Source organism: Canis aureus, chromosome 12 (assembly GCF_053574225.1).
Source record: "Canis aureus isolate CA01 chromosome 12, VMU_Caureus_v.1.0, whole genome shotgun sequence".
Taxonomy (NCBI): domain Eukaryota; kingdom Metazoa; phylum Chordata; class Mammalia; order Carnivora; family Canidae; genus Canis; species Canis aureus.
This window is the reverse complement of record NC_135622.1, coordinates 52,794,932-52,820,144: the sequence shown is the minus strand read 5'-3', so window position 1 is coordinate 52,820,144 and position 25,213 is coordinate 52,794,932. Positions and strand designations below refer to the sequence as shown.

Genomic DNA, 25,213 nt, shown 5'->3' with positions numbered 1-25,213 from the left:
TTATGCTTAATCTGAGGCCAGACCCCTGAGAAGTGATGCCCATTTTTAGACCATTTTATTATATGTCCTCCTAGGACCTAAGAAATTGGTAGAGTTGCCTGGGAAATGAAGGATGAAGCTCATCGGCATACGGTAATTCTCTTTAGAAAGAAAAATCATAGGCCCTCATAGACTATCCAGGTGTTTTGCAAACTCTGCCTTCTAGGAGTGAGATGGATATCAGGGTGGGAAGGAGAAGGGACAGAAGTGCCCATGTACCAGAACTCAGAAGGAAAAGATGAATGTGTTCTGGGAGGAGTAGAAATCACTCAAGATAAGGGATGAGCTTGAGCTGGCTGGAAGGCCCAAGGGAGTGAGCGCAGCATGAAGACCATGACAGAGACCCACCAGGTTACAGTACAGCATCTAGCTTGGGAGGCTAGGTTACTCTTTTATCCTTTTCAACCTTTCCACTGTTTCTGGAAAATTCTCAGGTACATTGTTATGTATGCTATTAATCACTTTATAGCCCTAACCTTTCCTGCTTTCCCAAACTTTTCTCAAGGTGATATGGGTGTTTTAAACAGAAACCTTTAAAACCTTGTAAATTAGGAAGACTGTAACTGAGAGGAGAGCATTTCAGTGAACAGTAGTCTTCCAGGGCAATTTCTGAGTAAGAACAAAGTCTGGGAAGAGAATATGTGGCAGAACTGCAACACGAAGTTCCTAGAAAACAAAGAAATAGCAAAAGCCCATTCCCTCAAATCCTCCTTTGATGAATGCACTGAAAATTCGTAAGCTAAAACGGCCATTTCCTAGAGAGCGAGAGATACTTGAAGAGGAGGAAAGAAAAAAGAGGCTATGACCAAGCTTCCGGGAGGTTAGCCTCTTTGAATTTAATTATAAAGTAGTATGCAAAGAAGAAGACACTTGGAGACCAGAAAAGGAAGTCTTCTGATCTTGGCTGTCACAATGGCTCCCATCTGAGCGAGTCACCACTGGTAAGTTTTAGACAAAACAGAATTACAGTGAAGTGGCTGGAAGAAGAGGGCTAGACAAACACAAAAACCCATTCTTCTGGTGATTAACACAAAAGGAGAAGAATTTCAGTCAGTTTTTAAAAATAGAAGCCTTTCTTAAGTGCTTCAAAAGGAAGACTGTTACCAATAGAACGGCCAAAAGGTGGTACTGGCTGTAGATGGGCAAGCATTGCTCTCTATTCCAGGTGAAGTGACACTTTATGATATGACTCAACCCTGACATTGATGTGACCACAAAGAGCTGGACAAGTGGCATGAGTGGTGTTCCTTCTCCCTCAGAGCTGGGGCTGTGGGGAAGCCCTTTCATCAGACAGGAACCCCCTCCCAGCATGGCAGTGATCTGTGAAACAGGATCCCCACTCCCAGCCTTCCTCTCTGGGAAAATGTTTCTTTTGGCAGATGTCCTGGTGTCTTATTAAAAATGTTTTTCATATGGCCCCATTTAGCAGGGGTGGGGTGGGATCGGATAAATCTAATCCATCATTCCTTTTTCATCCCAACTTAGAAATGTGCTGGCTCATTTTCTTCCAGAATTTGTTAGTCTTATTGGGTGCCCCCCCCCCCTTTTTTTCTCCCTCCCCTGTCATGGAACTGAAGTCACTTCCTCATCCAGCTAATGACTAGGCCTTTGGTGCTGGGAGCATGTGGTCCCTGCCTTCTGGGAGCTCAAGTCACAAGTAGGGTCAACTTCCAAGATGGAGAGTACTGACTGGGAGAAGCTCTAATCTGTCTGTCTGTTTTGTTTTGTTTGTTTTGTTTTGTTTTGTTTTCCAAGTATAAAAAGGACTGTGTAACCCTAACTGACATTTGGCATTGGCTCATATCCCTATGGAAGTTCATGATTCATTCTACTTTGATCCTCCAGCAATGTGATCAGGCAGCCAAGACTAATTAATGAGAATCTGATCTGTTAGGCTGCAGGACTCTGGCTTTATTTTGTTTCATGTGACTTGAAATCTCCAGGCCTAGTGTGATGCCTGGCACATAGTATATGCTCAAGAAAGATCTGCTGAATAAAATCCCTGAATGAATGATTTACTTCTCACACTATGTTTTATGATGGATGATCTTTCTGCTTGTCTTTGAATTTGGAGATCTTTGGAGACAGTCTATATTCTTTTCCTCAATACCTCCATATGTCCTACCATTGGAGACACTCAATAGATATGTCATGACTCAATAAATAAAAGACGACATTGACCAGGTGGTAGAGGATGCAGCTGTTGGGAAGCAGTGAAAGAAATGAAGATCCTGTTACTTCTGGATCCTCTCCTTTGTCTCTTCTTCCCAATGGTTTCTCTACTGTTAACTCTCTCACTGTTACTGCTTTTATATACGTATATTTATCTATAATCAAATTGGCTACTCACACATTCATTAACACTGGTGTTTTTAGATCATCCATCATTAATATACAGCTTCAATGTCTCTTCAGTGTGGTTAGCACATTATTAGGAGATGTGTTGAGTGAAAAACTGCACTTCTGTTGACTATTCCAATGCTAAGGCTGTTATCTATCACTTGCTTTCCGGACTATCCCTTTGAGAGGCTTTGGGGTCTTTGCTTTTGTTATTCTCCGTATTCAGATTCAGTTGGTAGCCATGTTTTAAAAATGCACTGTGTCTTCAGATGTCAAAGAGAAACTCCTTGAAAAATTAGTGATTGAAAAGGTAGGTTGATATTTAACCTATTGGCAACCCCCTAAAGCACTTGCCAAGTGAACAGGAACTCCAAAGTATGGGTTTTGTCTTTCTATTTTTAACACAAAGGTTGACCTTTAGTCAAAGGTGCACACACATACATATTTCCACCAATAATATTATTGATGGATCCGAGTGCTTGTTTTTAGTTGTAGACGATGAATCCCTCTGTGATGTTTCTTCTAAGAATCACATACTAAGATTCTAATCATTGTCACTTATTTCATCTCCATTGAGAAGAATGGTTACATCATGCTGGGATGCTCTTGTCTAACAATGAAGTTGTTAAAAAAAAAAAAAAAGTGTGATTTACACAGGCAATTCCAGCAACCAATACTCCCAAGAGCCCTGGAACAAGCCTATCCAGGCCATTCCCCAGGCGATGATTTAAAGCCCTTTTCTGGACTCGCTATTGTGGGAAGTATGAAACTGTATTATGTATCCTGTGACCTTGAATATATTTGTCGAGAATTCGCTGAATTCCAAGTGCCTAGAATTTTTAATGGAAAAATAACCTTCTTATCAATGAAGATATGTGAAGCAGTATTCATTTTGTTTACAGGGGATCTATTTATCCTCCTTTGGCTCAATTGGCTAGTGACTACAGATATTAAGTGTCAGGATTCTGGTGTCACCGGGGTCAGGTGAAGGCTTTGCATGGAGGACTGTGATGTTTACTGAGAGCAGAATGCCTGGCATTCCACTGTGTGGATGGATAGGGAGGTGGCTGAGTGCTTTGTTTGTCAGGAAGGAACATCTTTGATGAACATACCCCAGGGCACAGCAGCAGGGCTCATGCCTAGGTAGGGCTGTCAAATCAAAGTGTTCTTATCTTTGTAAATCAGCCAAGGACACACTCTGTCTTCCCAAGCAGGGTGGGGGCATGCATACCTTCTCCTCGCAACCTATTCAGAACTGTATGGAAAATCTGACAGAGAATCAAACAAATTAACTGAAGATAATGTGAGCAGAAGACACAATTTATTTGGAGATGTCTTTGGCTTTGAAGGGAGCCCTGGCATTTCATCAATAGGATATACAGCTCTCTCTGCACCCCAGCAGCTGTTGTATAAACACTGAAGAAAAGTACAGCAAAAAGATTTGCCAAAGCCATAAATTATACCCCTAGCTCTTCTTTCCCACCACTTCCTTACTTCTCTACCCCTTTCCCCTTCAGGAGGAACTAAGAAATGTAACTAATTATCTGTGATTAACATTTGGGGATATAAAGTGATAATGATTTATAACAGAATACTAGCTGCTTCCACAAACCACATAAAATTACAAAGGTCCATTGGAAAATGTAAGTGTGACTGGGTTGACATATTTATTTGCACAGGAACGTTAGTCATCCTACACCAGAGCCCTTTCCTATGGAAAAGCAAATGAGGGACTGTGAACAGCAGGGAGTGGCGAGGCGCTGGGAGGCTAATCTATTTCAACTGCATGCAGTGGGATCCCTGTGACTTCATGGGAGAAGGAAGGAATACCAAGGATGGAGATTTTTTGAGACTCAGGTCCAAATGCCACTTTTGCCACTCACAGAATATGAGACTTCAATGCCAATCAGTTCATCTCTCTGGCTCTCAGATTACTTCTTGGTAAAGGAAGGGACACTGACAAGAGCCCTGCCCCCTCCCTGTATGGTCTTAGAGGGACTATGATCTGTAGGGTCACAATGGGATGCTGACATAGATAAAAAGTATTTAAAAAGCAAAAGTACTGGAAATTTAAAGTATCACTGTGACTGAACCTCTGTGTTGGCATAAATTAATTGTTTTCCAGGTCTGTTCTGATGTTTTTTGTTTGTTTGTCTCATTTGTAAAGTGACCAGAACACATCTTTTATTTCCCCCACTTCCTCTCCCAAGATCATCTAGGCTCCTCTGAACAACCTTAGCAGAGGTGAGGGTACCAAAGAAGGGAGGGATGAAAGACAAGCTCAGCAGTGGCAGGAGGTAGCCTGTGTCATCCACATCATCCCAGGTGAGTGGCTAATCTGACTCTTGGCCTTGTTTCAAAAAGTAGGAGACTATAGTCCTAACAAGTCAAAATATCCAGTGCCTTTCTCAGAATATAATGAATGGTTTGGAAGGCTTTAGAATTTCCTTCCTGGGTAGCTGCCACCCCTGCCCCATAATCACTGTTCTTGGTATTTCTATCACGCACATAAAGGTGGGTTTGTCTTATAAGAAAATCATTTCTCAGTGACTATCTGCCAAGAAACATTTCTTCGACCCAGACTTAGAACCTGTACTTTCTTTTCTGGCTAGCCCAACACTTGCTCTCCATTCTCTTGTAGGTGTCTGTACTACCTGTACTATTGTCTGTTCAACGTGCTTACATCTCTCCCCAGTACAATTATATACTTATTGAAGAAGAGGACATGTTCTCTTGATGACCCTGTATTTATGTGCTCTATGTCATCCCTCCATGCTCTCTGCCCCCTAAGATCCCATCCTCATTCCTGTTGTTCCTGCCTGATGCTACAATGCAGGAGATGCACTGCATATGATTACTGAATTAGCATCAGTACAAAAAAAAATCAAAGTTTCTAAGCTTATACTTCATGCCCCGCTCCATGCTGGACCGTGCATATGTAATGATCAAAGCATAAGATGCCATCCAAGTCCTCTCTGCAGGGAAGTTCTTCATGTGGAAGTGAAATGGTACCAAAGACACTTAGTTATATAAGAAGGAATGAGGACACCAGAACCAGCAAATATGTCAGTAAATATAAAAGATCTATTTAAATTACACATACATACATTGAGAGTTTAAAGGAAAAGACTAGCACACATTGCAATGGGGGAGTTTCTAGCAGATGTAGAAGCATAACATAAAAGAGCACAAGAGTGAAAGGATAGTGATGGGAAGTGTACTGGGACAAGATTCTTCATGAAATGAAGAATACATGTTGAAGATCGATTATAATAAGTTGAAGATGCACACTGTAATCTCTACAATAAGCATAAAGAGGCAGCACTAAAAAGCCAACAGAAAAGATCAAAGAGAATACCAAAATTATTCTACTTATCAAAAGGCATGGAGACATTAAGAGAGAAACAAAGAGCAAATACAACAAATAGAATTCAACATCAAGATAGGCTCAGATACAAATATTAATTAAATGTAAATGGGCTAACGACTCCAATTAGAAGGTAGATATTATCAGCTTGGATGGAAAAGCTAGGGCCAACTACATGTTGTTGACAAGAAATACACTGCAAAGATAAAGGCACAGACAGGGTGGGGAAACCTATGGCATACAACCAATAAGCAGAAAAAAGCTGTTATGCTCAAAATATAAAATGCTCAATGAGATACTTAAAAGCTCTGCAAGACCTCTAAAAACTATATGACGTTGCTGAGTGAAATCAAAGAATATCTAAACAAATGGAAAGATATACCATACACATAGGTAAGAAAAATCAATACTGTTTAGTCAATCAATACTGTCAATTCTCCACAAATTGATCTTTGGATTTTATATTATAATCAATATCCCTGTAAGGCTATTATATAGCAATTGAAAGCTGATTATAAAAATTTATTAAGAAAACCAAAGGAGTGCTCGCTTCGGCAGCACATATACTAAAATTGGAACGATACAGAGAAGATTAGCATGGCCCCTGCGCAAGGATAACACGCAAATTCGTGAAGCGTTCCATATTTAAAAAAAAAAAAAAAAGAAAAGAAAACCAAAGGAGTTGGAGGAGTCAAAACAATCTTAAAAACAAACAAGGGCAGCCCCTGTGGCATGGCGCAGCGGTTTAGCTCCTCCTGCAGCGTGGGGTGTGATCCTGGAGATTGAGTCCCATGTCAGGCTCCCTGCATGGAGCCTGCTTCTCCCTCTGCCTGTGTCTCTGCCTCTCTCCCTCTCCCTCTCTCTCTCTCTTTCTCTATGTCTCTATGAATAAATAAATAAAATCTTAAAAAAAAAAAAACAAAAACCAAACAACAAATTTGAAGGACTTGCTTGTCTTGACTTTATGACTTATTATTTGTTATAGTTTGGTATTAACTGGTGAAAAGGATCAATAAATCAATGAGGGAGAAGAGAAAATCCAAACATAGGACAGTTAACTGATTTCTGATAATGGCATTCAAGCAATCTACCTGTTGTGGAACAAGTCGATAACACATGAAAACAATGAGCTCAACACCTTGCTCATAAAATAAACAAAAATTAGTTCATGGTTGGTCACTGGTTTAATGTAAAGCTTAAATTTCTATAACTTCCAGAAGGAAACAGCAGAATGTCTTTAGGACCTTGGGGTGGGCCATGATTTCTTAAAGAGGAGATAGGATGCACTTGGCACAAAAGAAAAACAATGATAAATTGCACTTCATCAAAATGTAAAACTTCTGTTCATGCAAAAACCAGAAAACAGACAAGGCACTGAATGAGTGAAGACATTTGCAAGCTATTATCTCACAAATGACGGGTATCCAGAACATAGTAAGGAACTCCTAAAACGTAGTGATATAAAGAAAAACAACCTCATTAAAAATGGGTAAGAGACTTGAGTGAACAATATATTCTAAAAATGCTAGGCAAATATTCAATAAGCACAGGAAAAAGTGCCCAACATTATCAGTTATCATGGAAACGCAAATGGAAGCCACAATGAGAAAACATCTCACAGTCACTAGAGTAGCTAAAAGGAAAAAAGGATGGACTATATTAAATTTTGGAGAAGACATGGAATACCTGAGGACTCTAGATTGATGGTAGAAAAGGAAAATAGTGTATTCCATTTGGTAAACTACTTGGCAGTTTCTTGAAAAGCTGCATATAACTGACCTAACAAGTTTACTCGTCATTATTTTTCCAAGAGAAATGATGCACACAAAGATTGTTTAAGAACATTCACAGCAGAGGGATCCCTGGGTGGCTCAGCGGTTTAGCACCTGCCTTCAGCTCAGAGCGTGATCCTGGAGACCCGGGATCGAGTCCCACATCAGGCTCCCTGCATGGAGCCTGCTTCTTCCTCTGCCAGTGTCTCTGCCTCTCTCTGTGTGTGTCTCTCATGAATAAATAAATAAAATCTTAAAAAAAAAAAGTTCACAGCATGTTTACTCATAGTGGCCAAAAACTGTCTTGGAGACTACTCCAAAGTAGATGTGCAAAGGACTGAGAAAGTGGGTCGCTCTACAAAGTTCTGGTTTACAGCTAACTCTATATTGCCTGCGTGGCAAGGGAAAGATAGGGAAACAAGAACCAAAAGGAGTCTTCAGTGACCTATTCTTGGGACCTCAGCTCTGGATCTGGGAACTTGAAAGGTTGCTCGGTCAGCTCCCCTGTCGCAAACCTTCGGGTGGGTTAATGCTTCACTTGGACACACTAGCTAAATGTGGTTCCCAAACTGGCTGATCTTCAGAACCATCTGAGAAATGTGGGCAAAAGGAGATTCCTGGAACCAGGCCACTGAATCAGAATTTTGGGAGAGACTCGGACAACTATGTAAAGATTATATCCACCAGATGTTTCTAATGATCATTTCGGTGTGGGAATCACTGGAACTATTTCGCTGGAGGGCTAATGCCTGCTGCCCACTTTGGGTGCCATAACGAGTGGATTCAATTGAACAATTATCAGCAGACCTTCAGGCATGCATCTTCTTATACACTGTCCCCAGAACCATCACTTAGGCAAGATTAGGTTGCATTTTATTTCCCCTCTGCTTCCTAGCCTTCAAAGAGGAAATGGAAATACAACAAGGAGGTAGAGACAGAAAAGAAAAAAAAAAAAGTAGTGGGATAAAAAAAAAAAAAGCAACAACAATAAAAAAGATGTTAAGTGGTTGTGGAGAAATGTGAGCAGAGAGTGTAGAACTCACTGCAAAGGTCAGACAAGAATTTAAATTAAATCTACACAACTGGAAAACCTTAGGACAGATGTGTCTAATTTTGCCTTATATTTTGACCCAGCTTAATTATATCTATTTGACCCAGTTCAATTATATTCCATTGCTGACTTCAAAAAGAATATTCAACACTCAAAGCAGAGGTGCCAAATTCATTTAAGCTGTGGCTACATGCTGTTTGGCCTTCCTTCCTCCCTCCGCTGCTTTCTTCTTAACTCTTTGCAGTCCACCCTTTATTACACAAAGCGATACATCTTGAATCTGTCCTTCCGGGGGCTACAGTCGTTGGGCAGCTCGTGGCCCAACCTGTAGGTCCCTTCCGAAGCTTTACTCTTCCTGAGCGTTCTGCAGCCCCCAAATCCATTTATAGTCCCTCTTTCTTTACTATCTGTGTGTCCTGACTACCTCGATCTAGACTGTTCTATTCCATCCCTTCACGTGGCCAGCATCTGTTACTAAGGGTAGTTTGGTGATCAGTGCTGCATGCTCAACACAGGCCTAAGTGCTGGGCTGCAAACCCGAATGGCGCCCAGACCCTGCCATCAGGAGGCTGGGTTTAGTGTGACATTCTCCTTCCTTATTGTTCAATGTAGTTAGTCTCTGTTCCCAATTCCCTGACTCATCAGCCTCCTGTTAAGCATGAGCATACCTGAAGTTCCCACAGGCCAAGCTCTTGTCTGCTCTTGGGTTTTCCCTCAGGGAGTTCAGCTATTTTTGAAGTCGAGCCCCATTTAAGAACCACTAGCCCTGAGCTTCTGCGACTGCTGTGGTCTAAGCCAAGCCAGACTTCCGTTTCAGCAAACACGCGCTGCTTGGTCTAAATTGGGCCTCTTGCTGGTCTTCAAACACGCCCTTCCTATTCCTAGCCCTATTTCCACTGTTGGAAAACTCCTCTCCCTAAATGCCGATAGGACAATCACCCATTCTTTAAGCCCATTCCAAAGGCCCTCTTTTGCTAGATGACTCTCCAATTCCTTCTTTCATTTCCTGAAACTAGATGTATGCTCTTTCTTCCTCTTTATGCCCAGGCCACGGTGTGGTCATAAGCCTCTCACGTTTTGTCGTGAAAATGTGCCTAGGGGCACCTGAGTGGCTCAGTCGGTTAAGTGTCTGCCTTCAGCTCAGGTCCGGATCCCGGAATCCTGGGATGGAGCCCTGCATCAGGCTTCCTGCTCAGCAGGGAGTCTGCTTCTCCCTCTCCCTCTGCCTCTTCCCCAGATTGTGTGCTCACTCACTTTCTCTCTCTCAAATCAATCAATCCATCTTTAAAAAAAAAAGTGTCTATATTACCCTGCACCCTAGCCTGAGACTCCAATGACTGTCCTTTTGAGCTGTCTCCCCAATGTTTCCTGGCTTACATGGATGTTCATAACCATATTCTACATACTACTGTGCTGAGCTAAAATCCACAGATTCAGAAAAATCATGACCACAGCTACCTTTGCAACCCTTCTGGTCCATCACTATGCTTTTGAGAACCACCTTTAGGAAATAGGATTTTCAGCATCAGAAAAAAAAAAAAAGTATTTTTTCCATGAGATGTCTTAGTTTGTAGATAACTACAAACTAAGTTTGTATAAGTTTGTAGATAACTAAGATGTCCCTCTCTAGCTGGGAATAGGATGATGGTTGTCGCACTTCTAAGAGGCTGCTTGTGATGAGCTCTGGAGGAGGAAAGCCAGATAACTGGGTTCCATCTCAGGTCCTTTACTCATTCCCTATGTGACGTCAGCTCAGCTAGTTATCATTTCAGAATCTCAGTGAAATAATGTTAACCTTCTATAGAATTGATGGGGAAATGAACAGTATATATATTTTTGTAAATTTATAGTTTTATACTTTCCTATGTATGATTGCTCTAGTCTTAATGTGCTACAAGGCAGGAGAATCCAGCCCACAAGGAACATTGTTGAAGATATTATAGTAGATCTACAAATGGGGTTTTTGGTACCATAAACTATCATCAAATTTTAAGATATTTAGATGTTCTTTTTAGCCCCTGTGATCTTTAAAAAAAAAATTAAGAACTATCCAAAGAACAAGACTGAGCAGATTACAGTGCTGGGTCAGAGGAGAGAGGAAGAGCGATCTGTCTGCCACAGCAATGGGCCAGGGACCCTCAAAACCTCAGAACTCTGGTACTCCAGGAACACCCGTTGAAAACCACTGCTTTAAATCCCTGCAGATTATAATTTTCTCACTTGGAAGGCTTTTAAAATTAGACTTCACTTGGGCAGCCTGGGGGTGGGGGGTGTTCAGAGGTTTAACGCCACCTTCAATCCAGGGCCTGATCCTGGAGACCTGGGATAGAGTCCCATGTCAGGCTCCCTGCAAGGAGCCTGCTTTTCTCTCTCTCTCTCTCTCTCTCTCTCTGTCTCTCATGAATAAATAAATAAAATCTTTAAAAAAAATAGACTTCACAAAGAACTCAATACTACTCTTTGTAAAAGCATGGAAAGCCAAGAATCCAGGAATAGCTACACAGACAAATGGGGCCACTGAACACTGTAGGCATTTATGAGCAGGATATGCAGGTGCATGTGGAATTTAGAGTTTCACAAAAAGTGCAGGCATTTAACTCCCCTAGGTGTTTATATGCCTCCTCAAGTTTTGAGTGAATGGGGTAATTTACTTTCACTACTGTTTTAGACTTTGTACATGCTGGATGCAACCGTATAAAATGCATGTGACAAGAAGTGGAAGGAATCAACTAAACATGCAAGTAGGAAGGTAACTGGGAATGAGATAATAATTTAAAATAGATAATTTTAAAATTCTTTAAAGTTATTCTTAAATCTCCATTTTAACAACAACAAAACAAAGATACGTATATTGGAGTTGCGAAAGTTACACCAGCAAAAAACCCCATTCCTTTTGATGTCTCAAATTACTCTGGTATTGATCCTACCTATGCCACTTAACCAAGCTCAGCCAAACCAACCCAACCCCATGTAACCAAATCTATCCAAACAGCAGCAGCAGCAGCAGCAAAATGAGTTAAATCAGAAGTGAAATATCCTTCATTGAATATAATCTAGATTCGATATTTTTTTAGAACACATGAGCTTTGGGGTCACTTTTCCTTTTCATGCAGCTAATCTTAGACTTACCAAAGATTTTAAAAAGACATATCTAGGGAACAGTCACCTTTTGCTTTACAGTATCTTGAAAGGGTCTTCTAGCATTTACCTAGAAAATCTCTGTTAGCAAGTTTAATCTATAAGGAAATTCTAACATTTTTTAATATACATAACTACTTGAAAAATTAAAGTTTAATGTAGATTAAAGTTTGCAACAAAGGGTGAATACTGGGGAAAAGGACATTTAATGGGCTTGCTACTGTGGAACTGTAATTTAGAAAAAGGGGAACACAAGGAAACATGAGCTTAGTTGATAAAACATGAATGTGTCACTCATCTGGAAATATATTCAATCAGAAAATAAACAAGATAAGAAGAAAACCCTCTATATTTATTCAGTCATAATTCACAAGCCATTTTACTTTAGAAAAAATTAAATTTTTGATAAAAGAAACAACTGTCAGATAAAAGGGGTATGTCTCAAAAGTCTGGGGTAGTTTTACATAATCAAATAACATAAACAACAGATAGAGATGACTCAAAAATAATCTATAAGCCTATTTTCTAGTTTTGATAATTTTTTCATGTCTAGTGATATTTGTTTTATATTAATATAGGTAAAATACTACATTACATGTGCTATTTTCCCTAGAATATAATATAGTGTTTCATAAAAATTAAGAAAAATACATGATGATGATTGATGCTAACTGATGAAAGCTGATTGGTTATAAAACCAAAGAAAGCCATGGACGCATTAAAAATATTTTCTATTAGATTTTTTTTAAATAATGGGAAAAGAAAGAGATGAAATAATCTTTGAAGACTCAGAAATTCGTAATGACATGTGGATTTAAGTATCATATAAAATCTTTATAACTTTTCCATCAACAAGGTATAAAGAAAGGAAAAAGTCCCCATCAATATCTTTTAATTTTTGGAACTTACTTTCAAAATCCAGGAAAAAATGTGGATAGTTTTCAATTTCCCTGGTAAGGACTTTGAGCAGGTTTCCCATCCCAGCAAACCTAGGAGAGGCAACACAAAACCAAATACCATTAGCAGGATGAAAAAGACTTTTTTTTTTTTTTTTTTAAGAAAACAACTTCTTTTTAAAGAAAAGAAACTTTTTTTTTTTTTTTTTAAGAAAACAGGCTTCTTAAAGGGTTGGATCTATATTGCTAACTTGCATAAATCACATCAGGCCCCCAATAGTTACATCTGAAGACTAGATATAAAGCATCTCCATACCAGGTGATGACTAATAACTTAGTAACTTCTTCCTGAATCAGGTACAGATAAATATCTCTGAGGTGCTGGCTCTCTCAATGTTAGGGGTATCTGGTATAAACCATATAAAGTATGATGGTGAGAAGAATGTCGCAAACTACCTCTGGAGAATACACTTGTGTCTTGTATCTCATTCACTATAATGACAATTAATCAAAGAACACTCTAGTCTAAGAATCAAGTATTTTTAGGTAAACGAGGCAGAGCTTAGGTACATTCTATATTGTTTCCTTTCCCCCTTCACCAATTCCCTGATTCTTTACATTGAATCGTTCAGCATTGCTTTGTTTCCTTTCCCACTCCCGTGGGAACATACCATGTTAATGGACAAGCAAGATGATGAGGACATTATTGAAATATCTGTCCAGAAAGGAAAGTTTCTTAAAATTCCTGAGGAAAAGAATTTAGAAAACACAGATTTAGCTCTCCAGGCACCCTGTGTGATCTGTACAGGAGGCCAGATTTTCCAGAAATGCAACTTCTTGGCAAGGTAGAGGTCTCATAATTTGACATTTCAGGGGAAACAAGAATGGCTGCTTCATGAAGTGCAAACATGAAAAGGTATTTATTTAATCCAAAAAGTTATTTTCAATGAAATTACAGTGTAATTGCATGGGGGAATCAAACCAACAGAGAAATACAGATCTGATACATATTTGCAATCCCAACTTAAAAAAAAAGAAAGGGAAAACATAATTATATTTAGGTAATCAGCAAAATTTCTACTGCTTTCTGCTCTAGAGATTAAACTATCTTCTTCAGGAGGCTACTGGTCCATTCACTCATTCAGCACATATTCACGTAGCCACACTTTGATGCTGGGTCCTGTGCTCATTGGAAGGCATTTCCCTAACACATGACTCAGACACCTCAGTTTGTAAAGGATCAACTCGAAAAATCATTGGGCCAGTAAAAGAAAACTGCAGGGCTGCAGTTTCCTGTGCACAGGGCTTCAGACAGTGTTTATGCTGATACAGGAATTCCTAAAATTACACCACTATAAGAAAGATGTGAGAAGAGGAGAGAGCTTTGTGTGAGACAGTCTGTAGCCAGCAGTTAGCTCCCTTGGATGCAAAAGGTGATATTCTAGTTCTCAATCCCCCCCTGAGAAAACACTCCCACACATCATCCATTGCATAGGTCGATCGTGTGAAGCCAGAAAAGAGGCTGCAGAAGCCTGATTTTGACCCTACTTCTGTGTCCTGCTACCTCTGCTACCCAGAGCAAGCTGCTTTATCTCTCCAAACCTCAGTATTCCTATCCGTAAAATGAATTTTTGAAATGTATTTAATCGAATCTTGAAGATTAATGAGATCAAAATATAAAATGCTTAGCACATCACTTATAGGAAGTGCTCAAGAAACGTATGTACTACGAGTATGGATAATGATGATGATAATTACCACCATCATCATTATCATGATTATAACACCCTTCAAATTCTTATTTAGGATTATCCTATGGAAGATGGATTAATAGGTTGTCTGCAGCTCTAGGGAAGAGAGGTGGGGTCACTGAAGGACTAACTCAAGATCTTCATTCAACGTCATGAAAAAAAAAATGTAACCAGTCCAGTTGTCTGACTATTGAGGGATTTGCCTTGTGAAATAGTGAGTTTCCTGTAACCGGTGGTGTCTAAGGAGAAATGTGCTCTATCAACTTGTAAAAATAATATAAAAATGAATTACGTGTTGGGCAGAAGGTCAGACAAGATACTTCTTAGACTTCTGCCCTCTTGAGGTATATGACTGTCGGGGCATGCACATACACATGTGTGCACACACATACACACGCCTATGCACACACGCACAGCACACACGCTAGGAAGCAAACACCATGCTTCTCCCAAAAGAATCTTCCCTGTTCTTTCTGTCATTTTTCTCTTCCTCTCGTGCCTTTACGCACATTTCTTTTAAAGATATTTTTGAGCAAAGCTCTGGATGAGCTAGATCCTGCCAAATTAAAGCTCAGAACTGGTGTAGTCCACCCCTGCCACTGGGCATCATTCACAAACCCTCCTGGTCTCTTGGAAGGAATCTGTTTCCAGCTTAATGACCAATTCCAATTCAGACCCGGAGACGCTTCTGGTAGGAAGATGATTCTACTGTTTAGTAGCAGTCCCAACTTTCACATAAAATGCCTTAATGGAAGTTAACTATTCTTGATTTTCCTGGTTTTGCACTATTAATGTGTCGCAAGAGACCTGAATGGATTTAGCTTCCTCCTAAAACTCTGTCTTGTGCGTGATTTTACTGTCAGACTACCTGGGTGGGAAATATGTCAAGCCTTTAAAATTAGTAACAGACTGGAAGGAACAAATGTAGAAGTACATTCAAATATCAGCTGGCTACAGAATTCTTTCTGTTCAAAAGGTCATTTAAGCTGGCTGGTTGATATGGTCAAACATTTTCCAACTTGATCCTAATATCAACTGCGGTCAATTAAAGAACTCTCAGTACTCTAGATGTTTCATATCCTCAATAGGAACTGTCCGGAATGATGACTACAGGACACTATGTAGTATTAGAGGCAAGTCCAGTCCCATGGAATCTGCATTTCAATACATACTCTTCCGATAAGTACAGAAAGATTTGATGCTTCCCACTTCTCTTCAAGATCAACAAGAATTCATGGAAGTGTATTCTGGTTTAAGGTCTGCAGAATGAGTTAACATGACATAGACGGTCACTGAGAAGAGATCCCGGGGGTCCACTTGGAGGGGATCCTCATCCATGGGGTTCCACTATAGCCTCAGCCATAATCCTCATGGCGGTGACTCTGCAGTCTTTGCAAATAGCTCCTCAGTGCATATAAAATACATTTCTATGTAGCATGTTACTAGTGAGCTGGTTTAATTCATTAATGAGAAGGTTATTTTTAATATTTTATCTTGTGCAATAAAAGAACCTACGATACATTATTATACATAATTAGAGAATGCAAATACTTATATGGCAAAGTGGGGAGAGGAGAAAAATTAAAGTAGACTAGGAAGACGAAGGTAGACAGGCAAGCAGTATGTGAATTATAGGTCATCCTGGCCATAAGGACTTCCGTTGAGTTCAGAGGAGTGTTTGATTTGGACCTGAGCTTCTGCTAGCCAGAGCAAAGGAGAAGAAACCATCCCTTCCAAGATTTAGTGTCCCCGAAACAAAAACAAATGGGTTATGCTGAAGAAGCAGAGTTTTGTGTTTTGTTATTTTTTGGTGTTTGCTTTGTTTTGTTTTTGTTTTGATAGAAAGAAAAAAGGAAAAATTGATCATAGCTAAGAAACAGTTGAGAAAAGAGAAATCTCTGGCTAAGGGCAGACAGGGGAAGTCATTCATATCTGAGGAGGAGCCAAGCGTTAGAGCTCCCGTGGGTACAGAAATGGTTTCGCAGCTGAATGGGTGGCGGAGCAGCTTGGAGGCAGTCCAGGGCTGTGCTTGAGAAAGTGGGGACTCTCGTTTCCACGTTGTATTTGGTAACGCCACAGCTACAGACTGTTGCTGGGTCTGTCCCAAGGGATGCCAGCTACTTGCCATTCTCCCTTATGGTGCGGGAACTTAGAAAGAATACAGAAAGCCAGCAGGTGCTCCGCGTCTCCTTGGAGGACCTTAACCTTATCCATCCACTTAAATGGATGATGAGCATTCTGAAGATGATTCTTGGCAGTATTCATAAGAAGAAACTGTTTACATAAGTTCAAGGGATAGGAAAGTTCTCCCTTGTAAGAGGGAGAGGAGAACCAATTTGATGGAGCGAAGTATAGCTAAAAATGTAGATGTTCAAGTACTAAAATACTAGAAACAGAAGTCACAAAGGAGGACAGTAAGAGGGATTCCAGGCATAAAAGGGATCAAATAATAATGTATAGAGCATATTTATTATTGAAAAGAGTATGTTGTCTATAGTGTGAGGTGTAGGCTTACTTTAAACACACACACACACAACTCCTTTGGCATCTTCAGATATCATCCTAAAATGAAGCCTTCCTGGGACTTGCTATAGCTACAGCGTGCACCTGAGTGTTGTGAGATCTGAATTCATTTCTTCGAGAAGAGTCTGGCAGGGGTGCAGCAAGGGAAGAGGACAAGGTCTTAGCTATCAGATACAAAGAAAGGAAAGGAATATCAGTTGGATAAGTGCTTATTAAGGGGTGAACCCTGAAAATACACTCTCTGACTCTTTTACTTGAGAGGTCTCTTGCTTTTGGACACCTAGCATTCATTGGAAGGTGGTTCTCTTTCCATCGGTTACCACTCTGGATGGCCTTTTGGTCTTAGGGGTACCAGTCTTCTTCCATGGCTGGATTTTCCCAGGACTACCTCTTCTCTACCAAAGCAAAGGTCCACTGGGTACTTGGCCATGTTGGCTTTAACTTTTGGCTGGACCTGTTTTCCCATGGCATTGTAAGCTAGGATTCACTGATAAAGACTAAGACATGTCTTGAGAATTGGAAGCACAGCGTAGGTCAAATAACAATATGGCCAACTGATGTTCTCAAAAGATGTATAGAGTAAGTAGTAGATTTTTCACACAGAAAAATTTGAAAGAACTGCTCAAATATAAAGTGCCATCCAATTCTCCCTTTATTCTGGTGCAATTCATTTCAGCTGTGAGCCTTGGGTTCCTCGTCTTACATAATATCTTCTGTATGATGTTGTTGTAAAAACTAAATAAAATGAGTGTGAAAGATTGTGTATACTGCAAAATGCCATGCAAATATTAGCTACAATTATTCAGCATTACCACTCATTTTATGGTTTAAGACATTCAGAAAATCGAGGAAATATAGTATCTCCTGACTCATATAAATTCCATTTCTCTTCATCTTTCATGTTTGGCCTCGTAAGATCCATGTTTCTTTATGCCAATCACATTCACTATCATCAGGTCAATACTTAAAGGCATTAATAGTTAGCACTGCAAGATACTTTTCTATGTGCCAAACACTGTATTTTAGATGTATTTTTCTTATTTTATCTTCCAAATATACCTGGGAGAAGGTCTCTTTTCTAGGGATTAGAAAATTTAGGATTACTAAAATTAAATATAGAAGCTGATTGAAAAAGATACAAATCATTATTTAAAAACCACAAATTTTCAAAAGAACAATATTTATGCAAGTTTGTAATAATTAGAGGCTGAGGTCTTCAGATAACTCTGTATACATTATTAGCTGTCTCCAACACAAAAATTCCAAGCATACACAACTGCTTTTGAAAACCGAAAGAACTAGGCCACTCTTTTAGTAAATTCTAGAAAAATCATTGAAAACTTCAAGTTTTAACCAAATGGTTGTGTCTGCGATTGTGTACCATTTCACAAATACAGAATAAAGTCCAAGGAAAACACAAATACCTAATGAAGAGAACCCTTTCTTCCACCAAAGTGCCTCATGAAACATCTCCATTGAAAAGGAATGAAATGCCAAAGGACAGAGAGGTAACATATAGATTTGCCAGCAATTAAAGAAGAGGAAGCAAGGATTACTGCCCACTTGATCCTGGGAGGCTTGGTTCCTTCCAGTGTTGGCCTTCCTCAACACTGATTCTCTTGATGACAGTGACCTATCTAAATTAAAAGAAAAAGCAAACTCCTATCCTGACAACAGAGATCTGATAGCAGTTTGGTGGGAAGTTTCTTCCTCCTTCCCTCTTTGTTTTTTTAAAAATAAAAAAAGACACCTGTAACAATTACCCAAGGGAATTACTCAGTTACTTGTTGAACACCCTGATGGCACAAGGCACTGGGGGTGGGGTACTCAATAACAGAAGGCAGGGTCTCAGCACACAGGTGATACTCTATTTAGGGAGATAGCAACCTGCTTAAGAATGTGATCTATCAAGGAAGCATATGACAAATTTCTGATCAACAGTATGTGCTCAAAAATGTTAACTGAATGTGAAGGTAATAGCATGTATTTGGTATATATTAAGAACCAATCAGGGTGATTATAGCTTACTGTTCTATTACTACACAGGAGAGAGACAAGAACATCCAAATTTTATTGAGTGTCTACTGTGTGCCTGGCACCATGCTTGAGCTTTCACACATTTTGGTTCACGCAAACCTCACAGCAACCCTTGAGCTTGCTATAATTATCTTCATGGTTTTTGGAAGAAAAAGAGGTTCAGGTGGATAAAGCATCTTTCTGTTACAGGAGAAAAAAGGATAGAGTCACATTTGACATTGAGAGTCTGGGACCCCAAAATCTATGCTCTTTTCCCTCAAGGAGGAAACCTGAAGCTTCAGATCCCTACGAGATATTTGTCTGGGGACTTTGGGAGTCCATGAGCTGTGGAAATTGCAGGCAGGCTAGCCTATTATTATATGCATGCACTCTCTTTTCTTGGAAGAGGATCCACAGTTTCTGTTCCATTCCAAAGTAGCCTGCTCCACACTAGCACTGCTCAATCCCTTGATAGATAGCGAGGGATGTGAAAACCATGGGAGATGGAGTCTCCCAGAAAAGCTGGCTGAATGATGTGAACTGTCCCCAGGGCATGAAGAATCCTATGGATCTGGACTGGCCAGGAGAAGCACTCCACCTGGGGAAGCGGTGGTATTTAGGGACGAGAGGCCAGCCAAAGGCATAAGTTGGGTGACTGGTCAAGACTTAAATACAGAAGTCTTATTTCTCAAGTTTCTTTTACTGCTATATAACTTTGAAATGGTTTCTTTCACTTTTTTTTTTCCCCCAAATAGTCTAGAAGGAGGGCGTTTCTCTAGTCACTAAGGGAGTGTTCACAGTGCCTACAGAGATAGCCCGCATGTCCCTGCCAAGGGAGGCTCTCATCTCCCAGGGGCAACAATTTGGGATGTGCACATGGTATTTTCTATGACTACTTTCTTGGCTCTGAGAGCAAAACCACTTCCACGGGAGTTAGCTCTAAGCCTGCTCAGTAGGAAACAAAGATTCTCTTAAAAAGTAGTTCTCTGTAACATTTCCAGTTCCAAAAGAGAGGAGAAAATTAAAGGACACACACACATACACACACACACATTTTAAGTTGGAACTCTGGTTTTGTTTGGAAGCAAAAAATTGAATAATAGTATTAGTTGTATTCCCAAAGTGTAAAACCAAATAAAAACCAATTTGAGCTTGTTTTTAAAAAATGTGGTCATAGTCTGAGAGGAAATTAATCTGTTTACGATCAGTAAGACATAACAAAGGATTTAGGCCCAGGGTGCAGGCATCATTGTGATTGCTGACCTTTTCCTACATGCACCAGAATTTCAACACCAATTTTCTTGATTAGAGAATAGGCACTCAGAAGATTTGTTTACTAGTTATGACTATTTGGAAAGAGATTTCCAAAGCCAAAACTACCTTTGTCAATAAAGAACAGAAGGTAAGAACAAAAACAGATAAAGCAGTAGCTCTGCAGGGTGGGTTTTCTTGTTGTTTTTAGATTTTATTGATTTATTTGAAAGAGAGACAGAGAGAAAGATAGCAAGAGAGCATGAGCACAGTGAGGAGCAGAGGGAGAAGCAGGCTCCCCGCTGACCAGGGAGCCAGATGCCAGGGCTCAATACCCTGCCCCTGGGATCATGACCTGAGCTGAAGGCACAGCTTTACTGATTGAGCCACCCAGGCACCCTACCCTGCAGGGGTTTATCTTCTAATATTATTCCTTAAGGTCTAAGATGACAAATACCCAGTGCCTCTATCAGAAGGGATGGGTTTTGTTAGCACTTGGAATGAGCTGATACCTTCCAGCATGTACAATACTTAGCACCCCTACCCCTGGTACAAAGATTTTAAGAAATCAAAGACTTTGATTTTTTATCTATAACTCAGTATTTTGGGGAATAAGAAGTCCTGGTCAACCCTAACATTTTCTGCAAGATATATTGCAAAATATGCAAAATATTGCATATTTTCTGCACGATAGCACATAAGCCACAGACCAATCATGAAAACAACAACGACATATATTTATATAATAAAAATTCATCTTCATTCAACACGAGCATGTGTCAAATGTAGAAAAGGTGTCATTGGACCCATTTTACAGACCAGAACTCACAGGTCAGGTATAGGAAGACTTTGTCCTTCCCAAAGTCTTCCAGATGGACTCTCAACTTCCTGATCCAGAGTCCCAAAGGTCAACACAATACATTCTACATTAGAACTGGGATCGTCTTTCTAAAGCTCCTATTTTACTTAAAAGCACTGGCTCAAGGACCTAAAATACATTAGGGTCGAAGAAGTGACCAGAATGGAGATGTCTGGCCTCTCAGTCTCATGCTCTGTCCACCACCACAAAAAGTAAATGAGACATCCAATCCATTCTTTAAGACACAGAAAGCAGAGTGCAGTGCCTTGCAATGCCAGTGGAGGGTTTCTGCACCAAGTTCATAAGGTCTCGCCAGGGTGGGCTCATGGGCCACCTAACAAGGATACCTCCAAGGATGGTTCATATAATTGTGCTCACTTCTTTCTGCCCCTACTTTGCTTATCCTAATTCCAATCCTCAGCCCAGCTCACCTGCATCCAGCAAATAGCCCCCATGCCGGTCTTCCTGATTCTAGGCTTGTTACCCTGCCATTCATCTCTATATGACTGGCAGTGCCCTCTCCCTAAGCATGAATCCGATTATGTTACTTCCCGGCTTAATATGCCTCCACTGCTCCCCAGTGCTTGCAGGATATAATGCAGCCAGATTCCAGATACATGCACTGGGCACAGAAAAACCTGGCCCCTTGGCCTCTGCTCATCTCCTCTGGCCCCTCTCTTCCTCCCTGTCCAGAGACCCTGCACTCCACCCACACCCTGCCCTTCTCTCAAAGGGCCTGTTCTTTATTGCCTCAGGGCCCTTGCACATGTTTTTCTTTCTGTCTACAATTACAATGACAACGAGCATTTTTTAATGCTTTACAGGCCATGGTGATGAGAGCTTCTCATGTATTACCGTATTTAAATTTTTACAACCACCATATGAGGTAGGAACAGTTGTTATCTCAATTTTAGAGATGAAGAAATAATCTTAGAGATTTAGAGACTTGCTCAAGCCCACAAGTGGCAGAGTAGGGTCTGGAATCCAATTCCACCTGCCCTCTAAGCACTCTGGTTCTTGGAAAGTGTCTCTCTGGAATTTTCCTTTGAAGTATGAGTTTGGAAACCAGGACCTTCAGAAGGAGCCCCCTGACTCTTCCCTACTCTTTGGCACGACCTCAGGTAAAACAAATCCACTCCCTCGAGTGAGCTCTGCCTCCCTCTGCTCACCTAACATGCTGTGTTGACTTTGTCACAATGCCTATCAGCCTGGACCATGATTACACGCTTTCTCCCTTACGTCTCTCAAGGTGAAGTCTTCTTGGGCAGGGCTGTTTTTACACCTTACTCTATCCCCATCATTCAGCACAAGAGCTTGCACATAGTTAACACTAAAAAAAAAAAACAAGTAATCCTTAAGATTGCTCTGCCCAGTGGTTCCACAGCATCAACTGGTCTAAGGCAAAATAAGAAAAACAAAAGCTATGTCATGAGCCTTGCAAAAAGCTAAAGCTGTTCAAACATTTTTATGCTGTGGTGTTTTTATTTATTTTACAAAGTGAAGATGATAGTTGCATCCCAGATCCCCAAAGTTTATTTTGAAATTTTACTGGTTTTTGAAATTTCAAAAAGCTAGGAACTGCTAACCTGGTCAGTTACTTGCCTGGCCTTGGGAGCAGAGCTCCAATGGGAACCTGATCTCTGCTCTCAGGCCAGTGTCTCAGGCCAGTGTTACGTAGTTTTATCCCAAGTCTGACCTCCTAACTACAACAACAGCATCCCGAGATTTCCCCCAGCAGAATAGAGAAAAGCAGGCCAGCTCCAGCTTTAAGAATGTTTCTGGGGCCTGTCTGTGAATTTAGGAGGGCTATTAAGACAAGCTACCTTTCAATCTGATCAACAAGGTTCAGAGCTGGAGAAATCATCACAAGGACCAGGATGGCAGCTGTTGCCAGTGACACCAGAGGCTTGCAGACTCCCCACATTGTCCTGGAAAGCAAGCAACCCCTATGGCTCACCTCCCATGAACCATCAACAGCATCCAGGGAGCTGTCCCAGGAGGAAAGCTCAGCCCCCAGAGTCTGCTATTCATACAGCTCATAGACACTTTCTCTGGTAACCACAGAACCCCCTGGTACAACATTTACATGACATGACTGCTTTGAATTATAAGCAAAACCAGTTAACCCTCAGCCTATATCAGATACAAAATGCGGGGCATTAAAAAAAAAAAAAAAAAAACACTTCTCAACTAAAATAAAGGTACATTGCCTAAGCGAAATAAGCACCTGCTTTGCTGGGGGGAAAAATGCGCCGATGGAATAAAGTAGCTCAGTTTATAAATTCCAGGAGCTGGAATTTGCTAAGCCAGGTTAGCGATTTTAGATAGCTGGGCTGGGCTGGAATGCCCTTCCCCATCTGCCACTCCTGTAATGAAGTCGTAAGGCTCTCTGTTGTGTTGCCGGATGGGTTGCCAAGAATCCAACAGATGATTTCATTCTGAGATGAAGGAGGAAAACTGAAGTAGAGCGAGTCTATTAAAGCACTTTCATCTGACAATAAAAATGAGTTAATGGCTAAAATGTGTTTTCAAAACGTTTTAACACTACAAGTAATGGCACTCAAATGGGAAAATGCCTTGAATATTCTCATCGATCATTAATACCATGGTGTCCCTCAAAAGGGTTTGGCATTCCCCGTGGAATACAAACTGTTTGAGTCCAGTTGTAAGGCAATCCGTGGGAATTCTCAAAAAAAAAAAAAAATACCAAGAGACCATTATGGAACTGAACGATTAAGTGCAGGTTTAAAATAGCCCTCTCAATATCTAAGTTCAGTTTTCTAAAATAGACTATTACCTCATCATAGCTAATTTACCCCATAAACATCAATATTAGAGCAGCAAAAAGCCTCCAAGAAACGAGGGCAAAAATCAGATTCTTTTTCAGGGAATGAATGTCAACATGCCCCCCAATTTCAAATGTTAGTGAAGGTGGAAATGATCAAACTGGGGCTTTGCTCTGGACCAGCCCACCGCTGGGAAGTCATTAGTGAATTTGTTCCCTTTCACTTGTGAAATCAAGAAAATGGTTATGAGAAAACGGGCTATCCAGAAAGAGGGCTGACAGTCTCAGCCCACCCAGGCCAGTTTTGCCTAATTTCAAAGGGAAAGTGACCCTTTGCAGAGCCAGCAGCCTGGGGACCTAAGTGCTAGTCTTGGAAATGCCACTTGTGTTGGGTATTTATTGGACTTCTCTGGGATGGCCTCAGTTCAGTCTAGAAACCAAAAGGAAACAGCGAGAAGTCACTTAAAAATTTGGCTTGTTCTGACCATCATTGATGTAGTTAAGCACTGTCTATTCTCTGGGATGATAAATCCCCCTTATCCAGAATCCCTTCTCAGGAAAGTAGCTCAACAAGTGCCAGGGGGTCCCTCCCTCTGAGGGAGGAGCTGCCCAGGAGTCCTGGTACATGCGCTCTGGATCAAACCCTTCCTCTCCGAGATGCTGGAAGACCTCTGCTCCTTCCTCCTCTCCTCTTCCTCCTCAAATTTCCACTTCTTCCATCTAACCTTTAAATGTTAGTCTCCAGTTGTCTCTCTTCACGCCTTTCCTGCCCTCCCAGATGAGACGGTCCAGACTCCCAGTTTTCTTACCCATATATATGCTGAAGACTTCTCAACCCCACCTGGACCCTCCTCAGCTCCAGGAGTGCAAATCTAAGAGAATTTCCTGAAAGCACAGTGATTTGGGGGAGGGTTTTAAGATCCTCTGCAAAGATCCCCTCCCAACCCTTGTTCAGTGAAAGGCACCATCCTTCAACTAATTGAATGAGCCAGAAACCAGTGTCATCTGAGATTTCTGCACCTACTACACACCACAGATCCATTCTCTGACCAAAGCCTATCCACTTAACTTTCACATCAACTGGAGACCCACCCCTCTCCATGCCTTCCCTTTGCCACAGTATTTCCTTATCACCTCCAGTCACTATCTCCACCTCCCTCATCCCCACTAATGCATCACCGGATACTCTAAGCACATCAGATCACGTACCAGTCTCCGAGCACGTTACAGGAAATGCCACGTGCAAGACGAATGTTGGTGGATTAAATCTCTTCCATTTCTGCTATCTTACAACATAACATTAAAAAAAAAAAAAACCCAGATTTCTCCTTGTCTCTGTCTGGTTTTCATTCCATAGGCAGCTGTGTCACACATTTGTCCTTGAAGTTTCTTGGCCTCCGTAGTTCACTGTCAGATGGTGAAATA

At 40.8% G+C, this 25,213-nt stretch overlaps 1 protein-coding gene and 1 non-coding gene across 5 annotated transcripts in view; one reads left to right on the top strand and one right to left on the bottom strand.

The window, feature by feature from the left end:
* The window catches only part of CYRIA (CYFIP related Rac1 interactor A), a 103,484-nt gene that overhangs the window by 16,775 nt on the left and 61,496 nt on the right, over positions 1 to 25,213 (bottom strand). For all 4 annotated transcript variants that reach the window (XM_077844064.1, XM_077844065.1, XM_077844067.1 and 1 more), the window contains one exon: positions 12,617 to 12,696. In XM_077844064.1, the coding sequence (XP_077700190.1) occupies positions 12,617 to 12,686 (70 nt within the window). In that variant the 5' untranslated portion in view covers positions 12,687 to 12,696. The remainder of the gene's footprint in view (positions 1 to 12,616; positions 12,697 to 25,213) is intronic.
* On the top strand, positions 6,289 to 6,395 carry LOC144281467 (U6 spliceosomal RNA). The gene has a single exon (XR_013349983.1). It is a non-coding gene; the product is annotated as a U6 spliceosomal RNA (small nuclear RNA).